The sequence below is a fragment of the Oenanthe melanoleuca genome, chromosome 2 (assembly GCF_029582105.1).
Source record: "Oenanthe melanoleuca isolate GR-GAL-2019-014 chromosome 2, OMel1.0, whole genome shotgun sequence".
Lineage (NCBI taxonomy): Eukaryota > Metazoa > Chordata > Aves > Passeriformes > Muscicapidae > Oenanthe > Oenanthe melanoleuca.
This window is the reverse complement of record NC_079335.1, coordinates 107,428,504-107,450,315: the sequence shown is the minus strand read 5'-3', so window position 1 is coordinate 107,450,315 and position 21,812 is coordinate 107,428,504. Positions and strand designations below refer to the sequence as shown.

At 49.2% G+C, this 21,812-nt stretch overlaps 1 protein-coding gene across 1 annotated transcript; it reads right to left on the bottom strand.

Moving 5' to 3' along the window:
• Window positions 1–1,974: 1,974 nt before the first annotated feature.
• Window positions 1,975–21,373, bottom strand: GASK1A (golgi associated kinase 1A). Its single transcript, XM_056485397.1, has 5 exons — window positions 21,063–21,373; window positions 9,878–10,684; window positions 6,171–6,293; window positions 5,801–5,904; window positions 1,975–4,533 (listed from the first exon to the last, which is right to left on the bottom strand). Exons 1-5 carry the CDS (start codon window positions 21,063–21,065, stop codon window positions 4,323–4,325), a joined length of 1,248 nt encoding a protein of 415 aa, XP_056341372.1. The 5' UTR covers window positions 21,066–21,373; the 3' UTR covers window positions 1,975–4,322.
• Window positions 21,374–21,812: the final 439 nt, after the last annotated feature.

Here is a 21,812-nt window from a genome sequence, read left to right as displayed (position 1 = left end):
AGGTAATTATCCTTCCACAGGTAATTGCTGCAGGAGCCATGTGGGATCTGTAGGTTGCTAATGCTGGGGGATTTTTTACAAAGAATCATAAGACCTGTACGTTATTGTTGTTGATATTGGCATGATTATCATGGGTGTAAAAGCAGCCAAAATTACCAAAATAGGTTGCAGAAATGGTTACAGCAGCACAGACATGAAGACAAAGTTATCATCTCTGAAATCTTAAGGGTTTTTAATTGAGAGGAAATTATGTGTTCACAAGCTGAAATGAGAGAGTTACAGAATAAACCCAAACCTAAAGAGAGGGAAGGAAGAGGGAGGTGAGGCTTTCAGTGTGGAGACCACCCCACTGGGATTTGGGAAGCAGCTGCCAACAGTGCAGCAGATCCGAAGGGGCTCAGCACTTCCCTGTGTGTGTACATGGTGCTTATCTAATAAGCCATTTCTTGAGCTCCAGTGATACTGCTACTTATATCATAAATTCAATGATCTTCACTTTACTGGCCATTAATCTGCTTCTTTTCCTGACAATTTTATACTCCTTTGATAAACTGTTTGTCTAACTGCATGGAAGAAACAATGTCAAGAGCTGTACCTTAGGCGTTCGCCCAGCTAATGAAGAAAATCCATCACAAGGAGAGTTTATCTATTGCTTTTCTGGATGTAAATAAAACATCAGGCTAATTTACTTCCATTAATCTCAAAGACTGTTGCTACAACAATAGCCCTATGTCAGAGCAGACCTTCTTTCCCCCTTTTTCGCATAAATATTTAAGTAAGTACTGAAAGCATAAATAAATTGCTTTCTAAAAGCCAGATTATTTTTATATCCAGAGATTTAGCAATGAATTTGGATTTACTTGCTAGCTCTTGCCTTTCAGGCAGCAGCCAGCCCACGCTTCTTCCCCTGTGCAGCACGGGGATGCTTGGGTGGGTTTTGCAGAGCGCCCTGTGGGGTCTCTGAGGGGCACCTGTGATAACCCACCCTTAAGGGGAAGAAAGCACAAGGGTGGGTCGTCACCTCACTCCCAAGTGCCACCCCACTAGTGTCACCCCTGGACACTGGGAGGGCTCAACGAGTGCTGGGATGACAGAAAAGATTACTTAGTGTCCCGTGTCCAGCTCAAGAAGTCGCTCTTAAATGCAGCAAATGGACATTTAGTTTGGAGAGGGTGAGGCCAGCAAAGCACTGGAGCAGGCTGCTGGGGGTGCCCGGGGGTCACCAGCTTTGGGAGGTTAAGATCAGGAGCAGTGACACAGACCGTGTCAGTATGTGTGAGTGCGTGTGCTCAGCAGGTTGGAGCCAATCCGTCCCCTGCCTTCCAGCCCCCAGCGCTGTTTTCTGCCAGCTGGAGGGCTGAGCACAGCCAGAGAGTTGTTAAACAAGGATCGTGTCACTCGGATCGCTGCGGAATGAAGCAGTTCCCTCCTGCTGGAGCTCCGTGGAGATGCGTGCCCTGCTCCCAAATGCTGTTCTCAGAGCACATTCCAAGTGCCCAGGGTGAGCAGGAGGGTGCTGCAGGGATTCCCCCAGTCAAGGAGCCCCTGTCTCTCCACTGCTCTTTCCCTTAGCTGTTGCTACTGCTGTCTTAAAGACAAAAGCCATCCTGCAGCCAGCTTGGACCATCTTTTTTTGTGACCACACCCTAACACAACGTGTGGTGATGTGCAGTAAAATTTGGTAAAACAGCATCCCTGCACAGATGAAATCTAGTTTGTCAAGCATGGCCCCACATAAATATTTATAACCATGAAGTATTGTAACCATAAAAGTAAGTTTGTCCTAGGAAATACAACATGTTGATAGCTGGAGCAAACCAAACCCAACACGACATGGTAAAGGCTGATGCTAGCAGTCCATAGGATTTCTCTGAACAGCCATGACTGCAGTTCAGAGCCGGTGCTGCTTACATAGGCAAGCCCATGGAAAAATGGGCTAATTAGAGAAGATTAATGATCAGTCTCAGCAAGATCTTGGCTTTTGCTTCTCTCATTTATCCATACATGGCTCTTTGTTAAATCATGAGGGATTTTTATTCATATGTACAACTGCTTCCAGATGTTCCCACATGTGTTTAGCCAGCAAACTCATATTACAACTAAAGAAATGCAAAAGAAAAAACCATTACCTTGTGCAATGTTAAGGTCAAGCAGATGCAACCAGAGGCAAGGCAAAAGCTGCTGGTCCAGCTCAGCAATGACCACAGCTTTGGCCACTGCAGAGAGCCCCCACGTGTCTCTTAATTCTCACTGAGAACTTGGCTTACATGGGAAGAAAACCTCTCCTTTAATAAAATTTCTCACTTTAATGAGAAAAATAAAGACCCTGATTGATGTTGTGCATCATAACTAATGGTCTTGTTACCTCCAGTTTTTCCCAGCATATTTTTTGGATTTAATTATGTTACATTTAGTATCCTTTACTCTTACACAGCCATAATTGGGTATGGCTTTTCATAGGACTCAGGTTGAGTTATTTTGTTCTCTTTCAAGCTTACAAGCTAAGCTCACCTCCCAGTAATAAATCCCCATGATTCAGGCTTTAGCAGGGTTTCCATGACCGTCATCCATCTCATGGCACAGCAAATGGGGTGATAATTCACGAGGTGGGTAGAGTGCTGGGGGAAAGGCTCTCCCTGGTTAATTGGAGGGCAGGACTCCAGGAACAAGCTGATGGCACTTTGGGTGCTGCTGTGCCTGTGATGCTGAGTGCTGATGCTTCTTGAGAGCACTTGTGCTTACTTGTTGATTCATGTCACCCGTGCCTCACTTCATCCTCTCTTCAGCAAGAGGCAAAAGGGGAAAAAAAAGATAATTGCCTGTGTTATCAGCATGGGTGTTAAAGCATCCCTTTGCAGGTTCTCAAACTGACATAGTGCTGAGAAGGATGGAGAAGGGAAGGAATCCATACCCAGCTTCTCCTCTCCCACTGCATGGGTGGCCTTGCTCTCCTTGTTCTCAAGCTATTGCAATGTGACAGCTGCACCATGGGTTGCAGCTGGGTACCCATGCCAATCTCACTGAAACTTTCCAAAGGCACAAGTGAATTGGAGTGCCTGAAGCACGGATGCTCTGTCTGTAACACTGGAGAAATTGAGACCTTTAAAAAGCCTTCTGGTGGCAAACTATAAACCCACAGGCCAGGAACTGGCTGCTTCAGGCATGCCTCAGCTGGGAAACACACTGCGGGGAATGATGGAGCCCATCCCTGCATCTTTTTTCCTCCTGTTAATTTTGATTTTGAATTATCTCTCAGCCTTGCCACTTGAGGACCTGCCTAACTGGGATGCTGCTCTGCTTCATCAGAGTGGGCTGCTGGGCAAGAGCCTGAGGGGTGACAGGAACAGGATGGGCTCTGCCGGAGGTGCCAGCATGCTCAGAAAGCATTTTGCACTTGACTGCCTCTGCTAAAATAGCTTGGCATTTTTGTTAAAACATATTTCTGCAAGCCTGGGGAAGAGTTACATGCAGTCATGCCCAAGAGAGCAGCCAGGAGTGTTTTTCAGAAGTGGGGTAGTTTTGCCTTTAATCCCCTGACAATGAAGGGAAAGAGTGAATGAGAGATTCAAATCTTCAAATCCAACATTGAGAGCATTGGCAGCAGCCCAGGCCCGCCAAGGCACATGTATGGATCATGGCATATGCTACAAAGCACGTGGCTCTCATGGGGATGGTACCATAGGCTATGTGAGGGCAGCACCAAGGTCCTGCCTAGTCTCAGCTTCTGGCAGTGGCTCACCCTCACTCCCAGGCACACATCACCTCTTCTGCAGGGGAAAAGGCAGAGTTTCAGCTCTAGTGTCTTGGCTTGGTTTAATCCACTTAGAAAGCTCCCCTCTGCCTCTCTGTCTGGGATGTTTTGGAAGTAGTGAAGGCATCATCAAAAAGCCCAGTCATGGAAAGTCATGGAAATGCCAGTGACTTCTTCCACTGCTTCTTTAACTCTTTAAAAGGTCCTTGTTCAACTGTCCAAGCCTCCAGTTTTCATAGTTGCTGTGTATGTATTTGTGTGCGTGTGACTGAAGGCACCCGAAAAAACCTCACAAATGTGCCCTTCCTTTGAAAAGCCATGCTGAGATGGATAACATTCCTAACTTGATCACTGTTGCCTTTCTTAAGCAGTTGTGGGTTGTCTTAGAAGACATCTCCTCCCCACCTTTCCTGCTCCCTGTGATTCCATCTGCTTCTCCAGATCATCTTACAAGACAAGGGGAAGCACCTTGTGGAGAGCAGCACCAGCACAGAGCCTCACAGCGTCCATGCCAAGGGCACGAGGTGCATCCACGGCTGCTGGGATGTGCCAGGCAGGCCCTGTGGTCGGCTCAGCGCGGCGAGTCCTCAAACACCGTCAGGTTGTGCTCCTGGATGTGGCGGAGCAGGATCTGTGCCCGCCTGTCGATGGTCTGGAGCAGGGCTCTCAGCCCCTCGGCACCACCCTGGCTCTCCCAGAGCTCCCGGTCCAGCCGCAGGGACCGCAGCAGCAGGCTCTGCAACCGGCCCGACCGCAGCGTGGCCACCGCCGCCGTGGGGAAGCTGCAGGGGGGGAGCAGGAGAGACAGGCAGGGAAAGGGTTTGTCTTGGGTTGATGTGGCCAGAAATGTGTATTCTATCACCACCTGTTAAAACCAGAGGGGGGGAGTGATTCCTTATCTCTGTAGCACATACTATCTGCTAATGGGCCATCTTTAAGACTAGTTGGGCAATCATCTTTATCTTTTCCACAACCCATCCTCCCTCCAGGAAGATATCACCTGCTGTTAACAGGCCATTAAGTCCCACTGTATGACTGATAAAATTACATCATCCCACTGGGAGATGCTCCAGCCAGGGGGAGGAGCCAAGCCTTTCCTACCTAGATAAAAACTGAGATTTTGGACAGCAAGTTACTTTCTTTCCACTGGAAGAAAGTTTTCCAGAGGAAAACTGGACCTTTCTACATCATCCCTGGACCTTCAGAGGAAAACTGCACCCTTCTACAGGAGCACTGCTTCAGCTGAGCCACATCTGCCACTGCAGGAGGACTGTAGCCACCATGTAATGGGACTGCTACCAACACTCTGACTGACAGGGTGTCAGGTTGTATGCTGACTCTGTCAGGGTTGGGATTGTTCTTTGTAATACTGTATTTCTATTTTCATTTTCCTAGTAAAGAACTGTTATTCCTAATTCCCATATCTTTGCCTGAGAGCCCCTTAATTTCAAAATTATAATAATTTGGAGGGAGGGGGTTTATATTCTCCATTTCAAAGAGAAGCTTCTGCCTTTATTGACAGACACCTGTCCTTCAAACCAAGACAGGGTTATCCAGGGAAGGCCGAGCAGAGAGCAGGGGAGCAGTGGGGCACTCAGCTGCTTCAAAAGGAAATGCACGTCTATCCAGAGGAACACAGGATGAGGAGCCTTCAGCTTAAAACTCGACCCATGGTAAGCATGCAGGATAGCTCCATCAAACAGAGACCCAAACAAATTCCAAATCAAGAGGCCTCTAGCACGCCAAAATGCCTCATGGGCAATGGTGCAAAAAATGCTGAAATACCTGATTATTCATTATTTTTGTGCAGCTGCCAATTAAAGAGGGGAAACAGGCTTTGGAGCCTGCCATAATCTGCTCAGAGCAGAATAAAGAGTTAGTTTCAGGGCAGGGGCACGTGTGAGCCTAGCTACCCACCCTGTTCTGGGTGGGAGATGATCCTGATTCAGAAGGATGCCCCAGGAGCAGCAAGAAGGTGAGTACACACAGGGCACCTGGACATCCCCTGTGTGCTAGCTCAGCCCTTGCCCAGCACATGCACATTCCTACCTCTCTATGCCTTGCAGGAGCCTGAAGTTGAGCTTCTCCTCAGGGTGCTGTGGCCTGCCTGCATTGTCAATGAACACCAGGCGGGATGGAGCGCTCCTCCGGACCTGCCAGCAGGATGGGAAGGAGAAGTTCACTCAGTGCAGCCACTAGTGTGGGGATTTAGGCTGCTTTTTAATACAGTGAGAAAGCCTGAGAGTATTTGGGGGAAAGCAGATGTCAGTGTCTATGTAATTCCATGCCTGGGCCCCACCAGACGCCCAGCATCACCATGGGACCTACATTCCCTTTGCTACCACCTCAGCCCTGCAAGTGCCTCCCAGGCATCTCCATGTTAGTCCCAGAGCAGCCCTTGGACAGCAGGGAGACATACCAGGATGTGTACCAGGACCAGCTCTGCTGGATTCCGGCACTTCTCATGGAGCATCTCCTCCACGCAGGGCTCAGAGGGATCAGGCTGAAACCCACAGCAGTAGCGGTCCAGGCGGTCATGAACCTGCAGGAGACATTTGGGGACCTTAGCAGGGACATGTGCCTGGGATGGGGAGGTCCTGCTGAGAGCTGTTCTTGTACAGGGGAAAAGAAAACATTTCTAGGGATCCTCAGGAGATGGAGCAATGCAATGGTGCATACACTGGTGAGAGGAATGGAAGCACACATGCAAAACCCCTTTGGCATGAAGAAGGTGATGACAAAGGTGATGGCTTTTCTGATGGAGTTCAGATACCTGGTACCTCCACATTCTGTAGCTGCACAGAACAAAGGGATTGTGCTTCCAGCTGAAATGAAGGGAATATGTGCATGATGATGAATGAATAAAAAAAAACAACAAAGAACCCAAGGAAACCTAGAGTCTGAAACCTCAAAAAGAATTTCTTTTCCAAGTCCTGGTGCTCTGTATGACAGTTTCAACTGGTTCCTGTCACATATGCAGCCTTTCATCCATCCCTATGGTAACCTGAGCAGCTCTCAATGGAAAGATGAATTGAAAAGTATTGGCAAGGGAAAAAGCAGTCTGTGCATATGCAGAGCATGCCTGACATTTAAGTTGGGCCACAGTGACTTGTTTTAGCTACATTTGTGTTTAATCATTTGCAGGTGCTGCTAAGGCTCCATGTCCTCCAGATTGTCAAACCTCCTGCTTCCCATCCCAGTTCCCTGCAGAAACCCTGAAGCTGCTTGACAACTTCCAGTGTTTCAACCCCACCCTTGGAGGAATGAAGGGCTTTTAAAAGACATAAAACTGTCAGACCCGGCCTCAGTATTTATGGGGCTTCCTCAGCTTTGTCAGAAGCAGCAGGTACATCCTCTGGGGTGGTTTGTGGGGCAGACAGAACCCTGTTGGCTGTCAACAGACCTCCCCATAGCTGTGTGTTGACATGACCCTGTAGGGGAACTGCCTCACCTCATCCCACTCTCGAGGCCTGTTTACAAAAAAAAATCCCATGTATATATATATGTGCTCCTTTAAATATATATGAAATATGTATAAAATATAAAATATAAAATATAAAATAAATATAAAATATAAAATATAAAATATAAAATATAAAATATAAAATATAAAATATAAAATATAAAATATAAAATAAATATATTTTCTGGTTGCAGCAGGAAAATGTCCAACTCGCTGTTTTGCTCAGCATTGCTGGTGCCAGCCCAGGAGGCAGGGCTCAGGGTGCAGAGAGGCTCCTGGACCACTGGGAGGGCTGGAGCAGGTCTCAGGTGATCCAGAAGGAATCTATAGGTGACAATGAGACAGAAGCCAAGCGACCCACAGAGGCTGCCTATTCCATTCACCCTGGTAATTAGCACAATTACAATTACAGGCTGTGTAGTTGTATTACCAATTACAGACTGTGCTTTGACATAGGTTCAGTCTGAACCCAGACACCAACCAAGCACTGGAGAAGATGCTGCAGGGAAACTTGAATTGTAATCTCCACAGCCATTCCATTAATAACCCTTTGAGAAGAAGGATTAGTCCTACAGTGGAGCCTCTTAAACCTCTCTGTTTTCTGAGGTTTTATGAAGAACTCAGGTCAGTATTTCTCATTGGGAGACAGTCCAGTTAAAAAAGTGCTTGAGCATCATGTCACAAAACACATGGAAACAGAACAAAATATCACATTTCCTCCACACATCTCCTCAGTCTGCCTGCTGGAGAGCTCAGCACGCCAGTTTCTCTCACCTGCTATGTTATTTTGCAAGCTGAACAGAAGGTGAAGACGATCTGAGAGAAATTACAGAGATATTAAATAGGCTCAGCACTCCACTCACCCACCCAGGAGCACCTGTGAAACTGAGCTGGATTGGTGCTGAACTCACAGAGGTGTGAGGTGGAGGCAGATCTGGTGTCCAAGTGGAACCCCAAGAGAGGGACCAGATGGCTGTGGAGATGCTGAGAGTGCCCTGACGTGCTGACAAGCCCTCCCTCCCCAATTTTTTTTTTTTTTTTTTTTTTTTTTTTTTTTTTTTTTTTGCTATAATTTCTTGTTTCCAGAGCCTAAGCATATCTAATTTATGGGAATTTTGGTATTATTGCTAGAACACAAATACATGAGCCACACCTTCCATCCAAGCTCAAACACTACCAGAAGCTCACCTTCAGCCCCTCTTATCCCATCCTGGGGCACCTCCTTGCATCTGATAGCTTATTCCAGTTATGATTCAGCCTGGGATGTCTTCCCCTAGGGAAGTTTCCTTGCTCTCCCCCTAGCTGGGAAGAGGGTGTCCCATGGCAGGATGTGGCTGCAGATTTGATTTGGTTTTGGCCCTCTTTAAAGCACAGGACAAAGCCATCAGCAGCTGCCCCTTTTCTACCAGGCTTGGCATTTTGCTCCCACTAAAACTTCACACATAGTAGGGGGTTTCCTTATGGCAAATAGCAAGAGAAGTCAACATAGAAGAAGCCAAATTTTAAGAGAAATTGAAGAAAACTACCAAGATTTCAATGCCAATGTACAACAGGGCTCAAATCTCACAACTTCTACTTCCCCAGCAGGGGTGTGAGATGCTAAAGCCATTTCAGAAAAATGCTACTCTACTTCTATAATATCCTGCAGACTCTTTACTTCTTTGTGACTTTCCTGCATGGGAGGATTCAATCAGAATTATTGAGGAGAACCTGTGGATTGCCCTTGAATTTATCATTGCACTGCTTCAGCCCTTGAGGAGGAACTCTCTTTAGAACTAGATACTTTCTCCTGCAGCTTCAGCCTTTCCACTGCACTCAGCAGTATTTTGGCCTGGGGAAGGGAAGGGGATTGGTTAATCTTCTCATTTCTCTGGTTGTTTCAGCTAAAATATTTTCAAGCCCAGCCAGAACTGCTCTACCTCTGCCAGCCACAGTTGTAAAAAAAGAAGAAAGAATAAGGAAAACATATTTTAGTAGCTTGGGTTTTTTTCTTTCTTCCCTTCTTTCTTTTTTTTGTATTAATACTTGTCCTTTCAGGCAGTTTTCGCTTGTCTGATAAAAAGCCCCCAGGTGCCTAAACAGGCTTTCTTTTTCTCCACAGAAATCACTTCTGCCTCCTCACAGCTGCCCTCCAAGACCTGATAACTCTCTGGGATACTGTTGTAATCCCTTGTAGCAGCAGGGTATGATTTTCCACACAGAAGATTAAGTGCTATTAATGCCGAGGAGGAGGAGGGCAGTGCTGTCCAAGGCAGGGCTCCTTATTTACAGTGCCAGCAGCATATCCCTGAGTTTGGATATGATGGAGCTGATGCAAAACATGCTGCTTATCCTTAGGGATGCCCTAGGGATGTCCCTAGGGATGTCCCAAGCCTCTGCCAGTACAAATTGAACAGCAGAAACCTTTCCCACATGAGAACAGACTCACCACAACCTGCCTGTGTTTCCCCTGCAAGTCCCAAACATGGACCATGCTCAGGCCAAAGTGCTTCTGCACAAAGTTCTGCTGCTCCCCACCAGCTGACAAAAATACATCCCAAGAAACCACAGCCTATGTGACCCTGCAGAGCAGAGGGAGACCATGGTCAGACAGTACAGTTGGAAGTGCAGGGGAACACTGCCACAGCTGAAGGGACAGGCGGCCTCAATCACCACAGCCCTACCTGGAGAAGAAAGTCAAAGAGGGCCAGGCGGCTCCACTCGCTGTGTGGGATGCTGGAGCAGGGAGCGTCCCTGGCCACCAGTCTGTGGGGCCGCAGCATCTCCTGGTACTGCAGCCATCCCAGGGCACAGGAGTTCTGGTCGTTGTTGGCATCCTCCAGGTGCTGGAGGTCAGGAGCCCACCAGACGATGGGGCGCGGGGCGCCGTCGGTGTAGCTGTAGGGCAGGAGGCGGCTGCCGAAGCGCCGGGCCACGGCGGGCAGGCTGCGGTTCAGCCCCAGCACCCGGTCCAGGTGGAAGGCCAGCACCTCGTACAGGTCCCCGGGCCGCTTGATGAGCCCACAGCGCCCGTCCTGGCAGTCTCCTTCCGGGCTGGCTGCCGAGACGCCCCCCTTGGCATCCCCCACGGCAGCCAGCCGCACTCGCATGACCTGCCCGTGGGCAGGGACACGGGCTTTGGACACCACCTGCCCACGGGACAGCAGCCACATCTTCTGGAGGTCATCAGCAGAGAGCCATGGGGCAGTGTCCCCCTCCATGCCCCGCCGCCTCCTGCTGCGGCCCGGGGCCTGCTCCTGCCGCAGGCCCGTGCGGGGCTTGGGGAGCCTTTTCCTGAGGGCCTGTCCTGCAGCCGGGGGAGCAGCCGCCTCCCTGGGGGGCCCCGGGGGGGACGAGGCCGGCAGCGGGAGCGGGGAGTGCTCCGGAGGAGGCGGCAAGTGGATGAGAGCCAACAGGGCCAGGGCCAGCAGCACCCCCACCGCTGCCGGGGCTGGCGGCTTCATCCCCGTCCTGCGCCACGGTCGCTGGGCCTGCGGGGACAGAAAGGCGGAGTGATGCTGGGGTGACACCGCAGGCAGAGTCTGGCAGAGTTTGCCCCTCTGCTTGTGTGATCCCTGCAAGAGAATCCACAAGCACTCGCCGCCTCCACAGCGCTGCAGCAGGAGGGTTATGGCTGGTGCCATAACTTGTGCCAGAAATCAGCTGCAGTCCCTTCAGAAGCAAATCAGAGCAAGGGCTCGCTCCCCACACAGAGGTTGCCATATCTGCAGCACCGAGGTAATGAACTTCTCATGGTCAAATATTTCACTTTAAAGACTCAAGAAATTAAAAAAAAAAAAAAAGCAAAAAAACCACCCCAAAACCCAAAAAACAAACAGGCAAAAAAACCCCACTGCCAACAAAAAAAAAACCAACAACAACAAAACAAAAAAAAAACAGCAAAAAGCCAAAAACCCCCCACCAAACCAGAGCAAATTCCTGTCTAGATGTTAACACTTCCCAGCTCCTAAGAGGTTTTATTTTTCAGACCTTACTCTGGGCACCCTCACTGGCTCCTATTCTGGTTGCACACTGAGCCCATAACTTGGATATCTCAATGTGTGCTGAGACAAGTCCTCTGGAGCTCTGCCCATTGCTGTATCCAGCAAAAGCACGGCAGCTCCAAGTGTCAGTCAGGACCTGTGACTGGCTATGTTTTAGAAAAAAGGGTGTAAGCCCCTGAAGGGCTGGAACACCTCTCCTATGAAGACAGGCTGAGAGAACTGGGGTTGTTCAGACAGAGGAAGAAAAGGCTCCAGGGAGAACTTACAGCACCTTCCTGTCCCCAAAGTGGCCTATGAGAGAGCTGGAGAGGGATTTTTTACATGGATGTGGACAAGGGAAATGATTTTAAACAAAGAAAGGTTTAGATTAGACATTAGGAAAAAAATTCGTAACTATGAGAGTGTTGATGCACTGGAACAGGTTGCTCAGTTAAGCTGTGGAGGCCCCATCCCTGCAGTGTTCCAGGCTAGACTGGATGAAACTCAGACCAACCTGGTCTTGACCATGACACAATTAGACATCTTTAAGGTTCCCTCCAACCCAAACCCTTCTATGAGTCCATGATACAATCTATGCTATATGTGAATCCTAAAGTATTCTGATTCCCAGCACTAAGGAGCTGCCTTTAAGCAGCTGGGGCTGCCCTAAGCACAAGACATTCCCATTTAGGCTGAGGTAGAGGGCAGTGGTGGGGCAGCACTGTGACATTCTCCAAGCCAATCCAGTCCCTGAACCACGCTACACCCGTGCTTCATTCACTCTGGTTTGGGCAGCCTTACACACTTCAGGAGGCTGCAGCCACAAAAAGCACCCTGGCATCGTTTCTCTGCTTTCAACAGGCATTTCCAAGCAGCTCAAACCCATGTTGGAAGTCAAGGAGATGGTCAACTAGATACATTTTTTCCCAGTTATTTGTTTTGGAAGCACAAGCATATCCATGGCAGGCACAGCAGGACAATATAGTGCCAAAGAAGGGATAAGAGACTGTTTATAAGAGGAGAAGCTTGAAAAAAGCAGCTAAAAAGCTGGGGAGGTGAGAGCCAGCAGCCAGAATAACTTCCAGAAAGCAGCTGGGCAAGGAAAAGCATTTCCAGCCACGGGGCTTTTAGGACTCCAGGCTCCCACTGACCACAGGGACCCACCACCAGCACAACTCCTGCCCCACAAGCAGCTGCTCCAGGCAACCCCAGTGCATAAGCTCATAAGCTGACACAGCACTATCATAAAATCCATCAGGTTTCCTGTCCTCAGCTTGGGGAGACTGCTTCAGACAGCCCCCTGGTGAGAAGCCACATCCCTTGCAAAGACACAGCTGAGGTAAGTAAGAGGAGCCACTGACCCACTGGCCCCAACCCTAGGGGTGTTCCATCCATGCCTCTCTTTCAAGAACAGATTTAATGTAGTTTATAAGAGCTATTGATGGTGCACTTGGAGTGATTCAGCTTTATAGCTCTCACTTAATTGCTTCTCTCCCAGAAATACAATGTAGTGCAGCAAAATATATCTGCTGGGCTGAATCCTTTTTCAGACAGGGTTTACACCAGCCTCTACCAGGAGCCAGGGACTGTCTGGTACAGGGCTTTGGGACCTGCCAGGGGACCCCTGCTTTGTCTCTTCCCAGAGCAGAAAGGACCTAGTCTGGGGTGAGACTGTCCAGAGAGGGATGTCCTATCCTAGATCACTAGCAGGGTCACTCAAGGCTTGGCATTAACTGTCTCAGGCATCAAACTACATGGCTAAGTCATTGTCTTAGGTATCTTTCTGGGGAGGGAATGGGCATGAGCACCCCTAAGCACCCTGAGGGGCAGCAGGACTTCTGCTCTTTCCCACTCAGATGGGATCATGATTTTCTGTGGAACCACAGCCAACACCGAGTGGCACAGGCAACACCCAAGCTCAGTTACTCAAAACCTTCATGCCTCAGATTTCACACAAATTCTGCAGAGTGCAGACACGTCCTTTCCCAAACATCTGCAACCCATGTCTGACCTCCTGAGCAAGAGTTATGGGGAGGTGCAATGTTTAAATCCTAGTTTAACCATAGTAAAATAACTCTGTGGCATACAAAGGGCTGATCCTGGTATCCTGATACCCACACTCCTTTCAAATCATCACTGTAAGGGCCTCACAATCTGTTCCTCTGGCCTCAAAGTATGCTGAATTAATAGCAGTGATATCTGTGGGATCAATCCCAAAGGATAGGGCTAAGTGTAAATCTCAGTATTCCCATCTGCACCCAGCCAAGTCCCTTCCCAATCTATGCTTTCTTGGGCATGTTTTCCCAGCACCTCCCCTGTCCCACTCTCACCAAAACACCCCATAACCATTTTCTTCAGCACGGACAATTTTCAAGGTGATTGTTTTTGTAATCCAGCTGATAATAACTCTCTGGCTGCTTATACCATCTCTGGGTATCTAAAAAGCCTGACAAAAGTCTGACAAAAATTCCAGTATCCTAGGGGAAGAATGCATGTGGGAGCCATATGGAGAACCTTCAAAACACTGCAGGAAAAACTCTTTTTAACCCACAGCCAGAGAACAGAGTATGCCAAATGGATGGCAACGACTGCTGGGTTTTTAATGTCAAGTCATTTTACAGTCCAAGTGGTTAAGGAGTCATTATTGTCCAAACCCACTTTTCCTTCCTTGTAAGTGAGTTTGGGTTTGGGCATCACAAGTTAGAGCCCCATCACTTTCCCAGCCTGAACTTGAAACCCTGGGCTGTGAAGTTGAGCAAGGGCCAGTGCAGGCTCACTTCCCCAGTGCAGCTCAGGGTTTCCCTGCCACATCGACAACAAAAAGAAACAAAAAAAGGTGCAAGTACAGTCTCTGTGTTATTTCTGGCCGTTGATATTGTAAATTTAATAATAACCTAAGTGATAAAACATTGCAGAAATAATACTGTATTCACAAGCCCTGGGTAAATACTTTTCCAAAGAGTCTTTCTCTGAGCCCATGCTGTGAAAAAAAGGCTGCAGTTTAAGCTATGGCTTCGATTCAGCCCGAAATGCAAACCATACGTACAGCTCTGCTTTGCCAGGCTGACATACTGACAGTACAGCATGTCTTTGCCAGAAATTAGGTCCTTTTCCCAGCAGGCAAAATCCATAAAAAGGCTTAAGAGAGGTACTACTTGTTCCAGCATGCCAATAAGTAAATAATATATATTCTCGCTCATCAGAGGGACATACAGCACAGCCCAGGCTCTGAAGGCACAGTGGAGAGCTGTGCAGCTTTGATGCTAGGAGATAAAACTTTTTAAGTCTATTTGGGGGGGGAGGTGGGGGAGGGTTATCCTTGACATTGTATTCCCAGGATGCTTGAACCTTGGCAGAATTTGAAGCGGAGAAGCCTGTTTTCAATTTCTTTTCAAAGTGCATCAAATTGGCTTTGTCGAGCTTGAAAGAAAAGAAAAACAAACCCCAAACTTCATTATCCAAGAATGTAAGAAACAGCCCTGAGTCTAGAAGGATGCCACGGAAATACGTGGCTGTTGAAAACTGGATTGATTCCTGCTTTCCTCTGGCATTCAAATGAGTCCTCCCACCCCTGCACCAGCACTGCAAGACCCCTTCAGCAGTAAATCCCACTGTCCCAAAGAGGTGCCCAAAGAAACCAGGATGGCTCAGCCACAGCCATGTCACTCTCAGCCACCCGCCTGCCCGAACTCCCAAGCTCAGAGGACTTTGCCAAAGGCACCCTGCTGATGAGCAGGTTAAAGGCAGGCCCGTGCATTTCTCTGGGTGCACATGAGCGGGGTGCATTCTGCATGGGGGGTGAGACACACAGGGCTGTGCTCACCCGCCCAGCTCCGTGCTCGCTGCCCGCCCAATGAACCGCAAAACCGCCTGGGCAGCAGGAGGTGCAGCCTGCCGTGACCAATCTTAACAAAGACTGCTTGGAAAACAAGTGGGAAACCTCCTCTGCCTGCCCCCCATCTCTGGGAATGTCTCCAGAGCTTTGCACCCACACATGGTGCTTGCAGCAGCTCCCGGTGCAATGGGGGAGCGGGCGCGTCAATCAGATCTGGGATTGGATCAGCCTCTTCTTTTTCATATAGTGCAGGAGGTTTTCTTAGTTTGTCATGGGCTGGAGACCCATAACCGTGCTGAGGACATGGAAGGAGAGAAAACCTCTCCATCCCTGGAGTGACTCTGGACAAGTCTGAGCAGAAGGAAATGCCTGGCAGCGTCCGTCGCCCATCATTCAAGTGCCTAAGTGCCTTCCTACATTATCCTGCTCGGGGAAGATGGATGGCTCGCAGGGGAGGAATTGACTAAAGACAGCTATTAAATGGTGATTGCCAGTCCCAAAGGTAGCTCTAGCTCCCAGGAAGGCAGGTCTGCTGTGTTCCCCCAGCACATGGGAACAGCTCCACCACCTGCACCCACATCGCCATAGGGCATGAAGAATAAGACAGCCTATTCATCCAGCCTCGTAATCCATCAAAGTGGCTGCAATTCCTAGCAGACCCTCACCAGCTTTGTGTCTGGGTTTTTTCCTTCAGACATGAAGGTTTTTATCCTCAAAAATTCTCTTCCAGAGGGGTGAACCACGACCCCACCATATTTGGGCACTCTGCAGGCACCCTGAAGACCATCCTGCTTGGCTCCAGGACAGGGATGTGGCAGGTAGGCCATACCTGTCTGCTCAAGGTTCTCCTCCAGTCTCACTTCCACACAAGTGGCTTGGGAATCTCAAGCCAGGCACTGAGAAGGTAGAAAAGGGTACTGCTCCCACAAAGCCTTTGCCATGGAGTCATGGCAAACACTGGGCCAGGTGAAGCTGGGGAGATGGAAATGTGACACATCACCACATGGTGCTGGGTCCTTCCCTGCAGAGTCAGCAGAGTCCTCAGAGCTGGCACACAAGCCTCCCACCAACATGTCCAAAACCAAACCAGAAAATGACTGAGTTAAATTGCCTGGGATGAAACCTTAAAACATGCTGTAATTTGCTAAATTTTGGATAGTCTGCAAAGTTTCTGGGGTCATTTATAGCCTAAGTGTGAGACCAGTGTGCTTTGCACTAGCAGACGGCAGCACTCTGGCAGCAGCATAAATGGATGAAACAGTCCTGGCATGATTCAATCTGAGCACTGACTTCAAAGGGATGGCGCCAACACACCTCCTTTAACTTCTCAAATAATGTTGCCTTCACAGTTCTTCCCAGTTATCACTACAGACTTGGGGCAGCAAGTTATAAAAACCTGGAAACCTTTAAGCTCCACAGTCTCTCTCAAGTAATAACCTCCAGGCCCTGCATCAGCCCCTCGAACTTTTTGCTTCCCAGGGATGAAATGTCCTGTTTTTTGCTCTAAACCTCCCACCCAGACTGACTAGTTCTGGTTTTTGGGAGGTCCCTTGCCCTGGAGGTTCTTCTCTGCACAGCCATAGGCTAAGCACAGCCCCTTCTCACACATCCATCATCCAAAGGACCATTTTGAACAAAATCTTCAGTCATAGCTGTAAACTGCTCTGTTTAGCAGTGCTATTCCCATTGCACTGTCTGCTCCCAGTTGAGTTATGTGCCAAAGAAGCACAGCAGAAACAGGCTTGTAAACCCCTGCCCTCTCCAAGAGTAGCTTACAAGAGTGGCAAGACTCCCAGCATCCCAAATCTCCTGTTCAGTATCTCTGAAGAAGGAAGACCTGGAGTAGGAGGCACAGGATGCACCTTGAAGAAAACATATGGCCAGTACCTGGCTGGAGGACACCACACCATGGGGTGCAGCTGATGCAGTCAAAGTCAGGGCTGCTGTGTGGGGAGACCCAGAGGGGACCCACACCTTGTCCTGCATCTGGTGTGGACTCAAGCTCTTCAGGGTACTGGCAGGGACTTGCTTATCCTGTGATGACACCATCCTTACCCCAAAATTATGTGATTTTCACTGAGCAAAAGGAAAGATTCATAATTCTCCTCACTCCCATTGTGTAAATCTCAGCTTGCAGACAGCTAATACTCAGCTCTGTGACAGATGGACAGGGAGTTTTTCACCCTGGTGCTATGTACAGTGCAGCTCAGGACCACTCTGATTTAATCACAGTGGTCAACACAAAGCACCACAAAAATAGAGTCCCTAGGATGCCACAATTCTTCTGCTTAAAGCAAGCAAATTAAAAGCTTTCAGATGCCTTATCTTTCTCCTATTTAAGTCCAGAGTAAGGGATTTTACTGCAGACTCTTGCACTTAGCTGGATCTTCTACTTCTTGGAGACACATCACCCAAAAGATAGATGGCAATCTTTCAGGACAGGTCACTGAGATGCACAGGTCTGTTTTCATGCACAAATGTCTCCCTTACTTTTCACCAGAAGTGGTATCAACCTGCACTCAAACCATGCAGATCACTGAGGACCTGAAACAGCATCCCATGTTCACAGGAGGCAGTAAAGACCTGGGCAGCCCTGAATGCACAACTGTCCTGCTATCCTCACGGGACCAGGGAGGATATTCCCTCTCTCTCTGCTCATTCCTGTAACCCTCACACTTACATGAGAGCAGCATAACCTAGAAATTCCTGGCAGGGACGTCAAAGAGGGAAAGCAGCAGTTTTGGGAGGCTGTTGCTCCCTCACTCCACCACTGCTGTGCAGGCTCCTGCCAGGTTTCCCTTTTCCCCCTCCCCTTGTCCCAGTTTCCCGGCTAGCCTGTTGCACTCAGCTCCATAAGTTTTCAGAGCAGCTTTCCCATCTGCCTGCTGAACCAGCAAGTAGGGGGCCCCTTCCCCAGTGAAACAGATGTGGCGTGCCTTTGTGCAACATCTGCGCCTCATGCCCCGCTCATTTTGAACAGTCTTGCCTTTGTTTCTGAGGGGTTGTACAGGGGGTGCTTTGGAGGAAGGCAGCAGCCTGTGGCCCGTGGGCTGGACTCCTTCCCTTCAAGTCCCACAGACAGACAGCCTCCAGCCCTGAGTTTCTTCTGGGGAAGAAGAATATGCTTAGTTCCTGTGGCATTCTGGAACTGACAGTCCTGTTCCTCAGCAGATTCCAGCCACAGACCATAGCTTAGGAGCTGATTCCTTTGGGATTTCCAAACCCAGGGATGTAAAAACTGGAATCTGGGAGCCATGGACCCCCTTCCTCACAACTCCCCTCACCCCGGTAGCTTCTCTTGCTGCACCTTTAGGCTGCTCACCAGCTCTGGTTTGGCACCCCCAGAGGGGCTGTGCTGCTGCAGCTCATCCACACATAACAGAGGCAAAGAGCAGAGATGCTAGAAAGCCATTTCCCTCTTGCAATGTGTTCTGGGCTGTATTTAATATAGGGAGGAATACATTACAATAAAATCACATTTCATTTTCTCCTGCTCTTGATGAGTTTGCCAATACCGCTTGTGAGTGCCTGGAATGCTGCTAAAACTCTCACACATTTTGGCATTTGGTTCAGTTTTATTTATTTTATTGGGGGTCATGTTTTTTCTATATTTTGGGGAGGAGGGATTTTGATCCACTTATTTTCAGTTTTCATTTCTAACTGGTGGACCAGCACCAGAGAACAGGAATGCTTGCTTGGTGCCCGGTGGGGACTCACAAAACCTTCTTTGGGGTGTTGGTAAGAAGTAGCACTGGATTCCCTTGTTGGAGTTTCAGTGGAGGTTGTGCAAGTCAGACAGTTGGGTTTCCCTGAGCTGACTGTCAGGCTTTTCCCTTCCTGGAGAGCAGAAAATTGCATTCGTGGGATTCCAAAGGGGAGGGAGAAGGAGGAGGACAGCAGGGCCTTTCAGCCCTGTGGGCTTTCTTCAAAACAGAATTGTTCATACCAGCCCTGGCCTCAGCTGCAGAAAGGTAACCCTATTTTCCTCCTGTTAAGCCATTACATCTGAAAGAGAAAAAAAAGGGAAAGAAAACTGCTTGCCACTTGGCTTTGAGTGCTGCCTGTGTCCTGCAGACCCTATCCTGGGCAAAGCCTGCTGGCAGCCACCCCCAGCCTCCTTCTTCTCCCATCAAAGTCCATGGGGTGAGCAAGCAGAGCAAACGAGGTAGGAGCATTGGTGCAGCCAGGCTCACAGAAAGGGGGCTTTTCCTTCAGGGCAAGGCAAGTAGCTGCAGGTGGACTGGAGTGACTGAGCATTGGAAACAGAAGGGGTAATTGAGGCATTTGGAATCTATGCCGGAGGATTAAGGCAGTGTAATCAGCCCCTCATATTTAGAGTGCCTCGTACTAGGCAAACAACAGCAATTGGAAACTGCTCACTGGCAGATTTTGAAGGCAGAAGAAGGAAGATTTTTCTGTAATGCAGTCATCCCCCTGCTCTCTCTGCTGCGGCAGGTCGGGCACGTGCAGCGGCCGGATCCAGCAAGAAGCCGGCTGCAAGCGTGCTCTCCATGCCAACAGGGGAGCTCACAGCTGGCATCCCTCTGGCTTTCTGCAAGGAGTCACCCTCCTGGTGATTTTGAAAGGAGTCAAAAATCATCTCGAGCATTTTGTTCGGGGGTTTGCTGCAAATGAAGCAGCAAGACGATCAGCTGGGGGGCGTAGCCTGGATTTATTCCTCACGACCATCAGTGCCCTGCCTGCAGGTGCCCAGATCAAACCCAGATTACGGGCAAAATCAAAGCACTCAATGCAGGAGCTCACAAAGGGGAAAGGACTACAGAAACAGACCTTCCTTTGCCAAGGCAAAATGGAAATCCTGGCAAAAAGTGAATACCCCGTTCTCACACGGGAGACCACACCAGGTACCTGGCTCAGTACCTTTGAAAGGCTTCATAGTGAAGGCTTGTACAGAAAAACGTTACTGCAGACAAAAGGATGGTGTGGGGAGAGTTGCCTTGCTTTTCCCTTTGACAGGGAGGAGTAATCTCCAAACCCAAAATGGGTGACATGAGCACCAGTAATTTTTTCCTGCTGCTGAAGTTCATTAATTAAGAAACCCAAAGCAGCCTATGCAAACTGTAGGATGGAAAGTGTAAAGCATGACACTAGTGTCCCCCATACACAAACACACTCCAGTGAAAGCTGGCACAGCAGCATTGTCCCCAGAGATGCTCTGAGTCATCAGCACACTCTCTAGGACATAAAAGTGCTTCAGAGACACAAATGACCAGTTTCTGGCAGCAGCACCAGGCGTCTCCTCAGGTTTGCAATCCCTGTCCAACACAAGCTTGGCAAGGGCTGAGGTGGTGAAGCAGGGACAGAGCACCCCACCCCAGTGCAAACTCCCTGGCATGACACCCCCTGTCCCCTGGTGGGATAGGGGTAATGGGGCATGGGGGGACCATCCCAGCTCAGCTGATGCGTGCTTGCTCAGATGGGTCTGCCAAGGGATGTTTCAAACTGGAGCACTAAAACTAGATGACATGAAGCACCACCCTAAGGTTTGGAACACGCTACAGATGTGGATAAACCTTCTGATGCTGGGGAAGCACATTTCTTGGGAGGGATGTGAAGTTTTCCCTTGCCAAATTGGCCGATTTTGTGGCTTTTTGATGAAAGTGCTGTGCTTTGCCAGGACCAAACAGAAAGCACAGAGCAGCTCTTCGTGATCTTTGTCTGCACTTCGCTGCCTCCACCCCACGCTGTTCGCCTGCCTGAAGCAGTGCCACCTGGCCACTTAAAAGAGGTGGTTTTTGGCTGAGGGAGTGTAATCACCTCCCTGGCTGACAGCTACAGCAGCCCCAGGCACTGCCTTCAGGGGCATCCTGACAATCTGCTCTGTCCATCCCTAGAGCATTCTTACAATCTGCTTGGTCCATCCCTAATGCCTTAAAGGACAGAAAAGCGCTGTAGCGATTCCCTGCCTTGGAATGCTCCCGCCCAAGCTGCCCCCAGGATGGAGACACCCAGGATGTATTCCTCATCCCACGGGGCAAACCCAGCGCTGCTCCCCACTATCAGCTCAGCAAGGAAAGCCCAAAATCCTACCATGTCCCGCAGCAGCCGACGCACTCCTCCTCATGTGCTTCACCGCCTCTGGGCGACACGGCACACTGTCACCTCCTCAGGCGGGTGCCGGCCGCCTGTGGCACTTCCATGCCACACCAGAAGCCCACACAGAACACACCAAAAAATTTAAAAATAGTAATTAAAAAACTGAAAATTATCCAGCAACTAATCAGCTGGCTCCTCTCCGCAGGGCACTAATCAGGGCCGGGGGTGTCACCCAGGTGCCCCTCCGGGCTGTCCTCAATGCCCAGCTCCTGTCACCACACTCCACTCCCCCCGGGCGGGAGGACACCCTTCAAACTTCAGCTGCGAGTTTTCAAACTCTGCCTCATCCCAGACCCACCTCCCTGTGGGGAGGGGAGTGGAGAGGCTGGGAAGGGGGGAACAGGCATTTGAAAAGTCTCTTTTTCACAATAAAAGCCCTTCTTGCTGCTTTTTTTTCTGGTTTTTTTTGGTGGTTTTTTTTTTTTTTTTTTTTTTTTTTTTTAATACCGAGGGCAAATCTGAGCCAGAAGGAGATGAAAATGCACACACTCCTCCCGAGCCCATTTGTTCCCAGTGACCCCGTTGCCAGCCAAGTAGAGGAACCACTAGAGCCCCAGGGACCACAGAGACCCCAGAGCCAGGAAAGTAAACCAGAGGTTTGTGCAGAAGTGCCCAAGAAAATGCTCTTTGCAGGTCTTTTTTAGCATTTCTTTGCCTTTCAGTAATGATCCAGCAAAAAGCCAT